Raw genomic sequence first — 6,000 nt, 5'->3', positions numbered from 1 at the left:
ATGGGTTCGTGCCCTGGTCCGGGAAGATCCCACATGCCGCGGAGCGGCTGGGCCCGTGAGCCATGGCCGCTGAGCCTGCACCTCTGGAGCCTGTGCTCCGCAACGGAGGAGGCCACAACAGTGAGAGGCCCATGTACTGCAAAAAAAAAACAAAAAAAAAAAACAATGAGATACCACAACACATCTACTAGAGTGACCCAGATCTGGAACACTGACAACACCAAATGCTGGCGAGGATGTGGAGCAACAGGAACGCTCACTTACTGCGGGAGACAATGCACAACGGCACAGCCACTGTGCAAGACCGTTTGGCACTTTGTTACAGAACTAGACATACTCTTACCATATAATCCATCAGTCATGCTCCTTGGTAGTCAACTCCTCTGAAGCTGAACACCACACAAAGCCCTGCACACAGATGTTTACAGCAGCTTTATTCATAATTGCCAAAAACTGGAAGCAACCAAGACGTCCTTCAGGAGGTGAATGGATAAACTGTGGTCCATCCAGACAATGGAATACTACTAGGCACTAAAAAGAAATGAGCTCTCAAGCCATGAAAAGACATGGAGGTGCATGTTACTAAGTGCACATTGCTAAGTGAAAGAAGCTAATCTGAAAGGCTATGTACTGTATAATTCCAGCTATATGACATTCTAGAAAGGGCAAAACTATGGAAACAGTAAAAAGATCAGTGGTTCCCAGGGGTTGGGGGTAGGGGAGGGATGAATAGGTGGAGCACAGTGAATTTTTCAGGCACTGAAAATATTTTTACAATAGTATAATGATAGATGCATGCTATTATACATTTGTCCGAATCCCTAGAACATGCACCACCAAGAGTGAACTAGGTATATGTATACTATAGACTTCGGGTGATTATTACAGGGCGTCAACGTAGGTTCCTTAAATGTAACAAAAGTACCACTCTGGTGGGGATGTTGGTAATGGGGGAGGCTGTGCATGTGTGGGGCAGGGGTTAAATGGGAAATCTCTGCACCTTCCCCTCAATTTTGCTGAGACTCTAAAACTGTTTTAAAAGCTAAAGAAAAATTTGGGGAAAAGAATACTACATGGTAATATCCTTAAGTAATCTGTTCGATTCAGACTCAGAAATTCTGGGACCACATTTGTAATTACTCATTACCAAGCAAGTCGTACAATTGAGGTCATGCCCTATACAGACTACATCTTAGAATCCAGCATGATACTCTGAACACCCAAAACAATAGATACTATGAAGAATGAAACGGAGAATTAAGAAAGCCAAGTGAAGCCCTAAAATGCTGGAGTATTATCAGTGCCATAAAACAACTGGAAATCTATTTTAGAATTTGAACACGCTGGAATTTTTTTCCCCCAAAGTTAATTTACTAAGGTCTACTCTCATGTTTCCCCTTAATCCATTTTTATTAAGAATTCTGTTGCCTCACCAACAATATATTTGCTTGAAGAAAACAGTTCTACAACTTTGACATTTTAGTGTCATTTTATACTATACAAAGCCTATTTACATAGTTCTTCAGAAAATATTTCCACTTTTCACCCAGTATTCCAAATGTGAAAATGATATCAAATAGATTAGATTTACAGGGAAGCACAAAAGAGAAAACAATTCTACAATTTAGTACATACAGTGTCATTAGTGGTTTTTTACAGTTTTCTTTTGAGGATAATCCACTGAATTTTTCTGCCAATGACATTTCAGAGTGAAGTTGTCTTCAGGAGTAGATTTCCACACAGAATCAAGAGTATAACAGTCCAATATATTTTACAGGTGATACCTGACAGTTTATGAGTAGGTGCAAATCATTTTTTTCCCCATTTTTTTTCCAAAGTCTTGGATGATGAACAGGAATCATGGCTCTCACCACCACTATAGTGCTCATATAAAGTCTGAAATTAAAAACACACATCTGATTTATAACTTTTAAAATTCAATGTATTACCATATCAGATTAACAATGGTTTAACTCCACATCTTCTAATATGTAACAAATTTCTCCCTTGTTCTTATAATTAGGAACTTATTTTATACACTATTGGAGATAATGAAAAATTTTTAAACAGCTAGCTTGGCCTAAGAATCAGCGATCATGCAATGCAGATCAATCTTTCTGTAAGAAAAATGTAACATAGTTATTTATAAGCATATATATGCATCCTCAAGGCCTTCTTAATCTCCCTTACTTTTTCTTTTTCTTTTCTGTTTCAACAAACCTCTTTTTAAATTGTTTATTTTTATTGAAGTATAGTTGATGTACAATATTGCATAGCAAAACTTTTTTTAAAAATTGAAGTACAGCTGATTTATAATATTGTGTTAGTGTCTGGTGTACAGCTAAGTGATTCAGATTGTATCTATATCTGTATCTATCTATCCCTCTCTCTATATATTGTTTTTCATATGCTTTTTCATTATAGGTTATTACAAGATACCTTACTTTTTCTTAAATAAAGCCAGTCTTAGATAAATTCCTATACTGTAAAATACGCTCATCAGGAAATATACTTTCAGCTGATATTTAAACTAAAGAATGGAAGACATTTAAAAAAAATACAACTGCTATACAAATAAGTATAATTAGCTATATTAAAATCTACATATTTAGTAAAGGACTTAAGGCTAAGCCAACATCTAATTTATGAAGATGAAAGGTATCTTTGCCATCAAGGAACACATAACCTTAGTGATAAAGGTAACCCACCTCAATTTTATTTATAAAAGACTTTAAACAATACACTGGTAGAAATTTAAAACATAGAGATATGAAACATAGAGAAAAATTACAAAACAAATTTTGTCCAATTTCAATTCCTAAAGCCATTGATTTAGCTATCAGAACTTGAGAAAATTTAAGAAAAAATTTATCTTATATCATATGGATACAAATATAATGGTGAATATATAGTAAATTCCTCCAAAACTGTATCCAAGTTCTTAACATCTTAGATTGGTGTTATCCCTATCCATAGAGCTAACAGTGATTTTAGTTTAAGCTCCCATAATTTTACAATAATGTTATAACTGATATATATAACTAGTAACTAAAGTCAATAAGCATACCTAGTGTTCTGGAAATGACTAGGTGTTTGATGTCAGTGAGATCCAAAAAATTATGGTATAGATATAAAGAGGCATTGGGAGACTAAAAGATTTGAGACATTTGCTTTGAGAAATGTACTGACTGCTATATACAGCCTCACAGAAGTCATTACATGTGACAAGTACTGTGATTTCTCTACGATGGTTTAAAAATAAAGTTGGCTAGAAAAAAATGAATTCAAAAGCTGTGTTAAAAATGGTGTTGATTTAAGATTCCTTATTGAATTTATTCCAGTTGAGACCCAACAGCAGTCTTTTCAATGCACCCTATATGACAATCCATTTTCAATTGTGCTGTCTGCACAGTAAGAATATAAATCAAATAAATCTATATTTGTCAAAAAGTACATGTTAAGTATCTAAATACAGAAACACACTTCATAGCTGATCTGATGATTGGGCCAACTTTCCTTTGCATTACCTGTTTAAGTGTCTAACTCACTAAATTATACAAAACAATTAAAATTAGTGTAGACAAAGAATAGACATACTTTAGCAGTTTTCAAAATGGAGTTAGGAGAATTCAGGCCAACAAGTTGGCCCAGAACATATTTCATTTCTTCAGTGGTTCCCTTAGCCATCTGGTTCCCTGTAAAATAATATATATAATCAATAGCACACTGGTATCAAATAAGAAAAATATAAGTTCATATATAAATATGTATTCTGTTTAAAAGCACAATAACTGGCATTCTTGTAACTTATCACTGATCATAGCCCCTTACCTAGGATAGGTAAAAATGAATGCCAGCAGGTAGAGAAAGGTGATCTCATTTATTTTAGTATTTAGCATTAAGGAATATCCTTAAGGAAGGAGGCAGGCAGGAGGAGAGCAGCCAGAAGGCTGTTTATATTAGCAATCTGGTAATAAACTTATTTTTAAAGAAGTACCTGGATGAGTTTGAATCTGAACATATGGATGTGCCAGGAGCTCAGGAATGGAGATCCTCTGTTTAGGGTCCCTTATTAAGCAACACTATAAAAATAAAGATAAATTTTTAAAAAAAACGAAGCAAGTTTTCTTATGCAATATTGATACAGTATTTTCCCAGACTGCATCATATTACAGAAGTTGCTTTCTAGAGAACCTACTTAGAAATGACAAAATTATTTTACACGTCATTTTTGCAAAATCTCCAAGTATTCATAAGTTTTAAAAACCTTCAAAGTGAACTTAACACATCTTTAAAAACTAACTCAGTAAGCAATTCCTCTCGATAGACCTCTCAGTTATATCTAAGCCAGTTACATAATTCCAATCATTTCAACTATTTCTTTTTCTTTCTTTTTTCTTTTCTGGGTGTGCCATGCGGCTTGTGGGATCTTAGTTCCCTGACCAGGGATTGAATCCGGGCCATGGCAGTGAAAGTGCTGAGTCCTAACCACTGGAGAGCCAGAGAACTCCCTCAGCTATTTCTTTAAGTAAACAATTAAGTACTACATGAAATATAGCTCTTCTATATGTATATACTATTAATGTTACCTTTAACACATCTTGAAGATCTTTCTCTGGAATATCAGGAAATTCAATTTCATGATTAGGGTCAATTATGGCATGTAATTTAGAAATCTGATTAATGATATGCTGAAACGGTGTTTTCCCGTAAGTCATATAGTACAAAATGCAACCTAAGGACCAAACATCACTTTTGGGGCTTATCTAAGTTAAAAAAAAAAAAAAAAGAAGTTACTGTTATTTTAACATAAAATTAAAATATTATACACACACACACACACCCTAATATTTAAAATCATAACTAAATCTCAATAAATGTCCAACTATTAGACTATGTTCATGACAAAACATCCTCTTCTCGTTTTGATTACACTTGGTTATTTTATCAAAAGAAATGAACTTCAGTTTAAATCTTTCAACAAACTCATAATCAAAATATTTCAACTGAAACAAAATATGACATTCTTGTCAGCCTGTGAAAACACAAAACTAAAAACCCTAAGTGCACATTTTAAATTTACATGTTTTCCCCAAAATTACTGAATTAAAATAAGTTTTTATATAAATTCATAAGTATGTATGGATTTTAAAAAGGTTATTTAAGTTGAGCTATCCTAAACTTAAGAACACAAACTATAGAGCCAGACTGGGCTGGGCTGGGCTTGAATCCTGGTCTTATCACTAGCTAGTAATTCTACATGTCTCTGTTTCCTCATCTCTAAAACAGAAATAACAAAAGTACGTTGTCATGGGCCTTAAATGATGTAACCATGAGATATGGGTAAGCATAGAGAATAGTTTCTGGTATAGTAAGTACTCAATAAATATTACTTATTATTAAATGTTCTTTGTATTAAATAATCTCATTAGAAATAATGTGATATTATAACATAATTATGCTTTTGACTTTTAAAAGAACATGATTAAGACCAAACACAGAAGTGAGCATAATAAATGAGAATGGCTAAATTCCTCTTTTAAAAGATACTCAATATGCATTAAAACAAAATGTAACCACATGCTCTACACAAAGGATTAATCTAAACCAAATGACACAGAAAGGTACAAGGAAAAAAGAAATGGACATCTATAACCAAATGCAAGAAAGAAAAAAAAAAAGGAAATGAAAGCAGAGACAGCAATATTAATATTAGAAAAAGAGAACATGGCAAAATGCTTCTAACAGAAGAGAGAAAGCCATTTTACAGTGATAAAAGGTACAATCAACCAAGAAGAGATGACAGTTATGAACTTCTATGCACTGAAACCACATTTAATAGAACTATATAAAGCAAAAATTGTATTAAATTCTTTGAAGGAGGGCAGATTTAAACATGCCTTTCAGAACATGATAGAATAGATCCCGTTATCTGAACACAAAGAAAACTGAAAATTAATAAAAAAATAACCTGCTCTTCCTCCAATTTAACCACTTGGA

General features: G+C 33.6%; 1 protein-coding gene across 2 annotated transcripts in view; it reads right to left on the bottom strand.

The window, feature by feature from the left end:
* Positions 1 to 241: 241 nt before the first annotated feature.
* Positions 242 to 6,000, bottom strand: part of TTK (TTK protein kinase) — a 69,454-nt gene continuing 63,695 nt past the window's right edge. For both annotated transcript variants that reach the window (XM_060283545.1, XM_060283546.1), the window contains 4 exons: positions 4,590 to 4,766; positions 3,998 to 4,082; positions 3,598 to 3,695; positions 242 to 1,896 (listed from right to left, as the gene is read on the bottom strand). In XM_060283545.1, coding sequence (XP_060139528.1) covers positions 1,810 to 1,896; positions 3,598 to 3,695; positions 3,998 to 4,082; positions 4,590 to 4,766 — 447 coding nt within the window. In that variant the 3' untranslated portion in view covers positions 242 to 1,809. The remainder of the gene's footprint in view (positions 1,897 to 3,597; positions 3,696 to 3,997; positions 4,083 to 4,589; positions 4,767 to 6,000) is intronic.

This window comes from Globicephala melas, chromosome 14 (genome assembly GCF_963455315.2).
Source record: "Globicephala melas chromosome 14, mGloMel1.2, whole genome shotgun sequence".
NCBI lineage: Eukaryota > Metazoa > Chordata > Mammalia > Artiodactyla > Delphinidae > Globicephala > Globicephala melas.
Note: the sequence above shows the minus strand (reverse complement) of the source record. Positions and strands in the feature narration are given on the sequence as shown.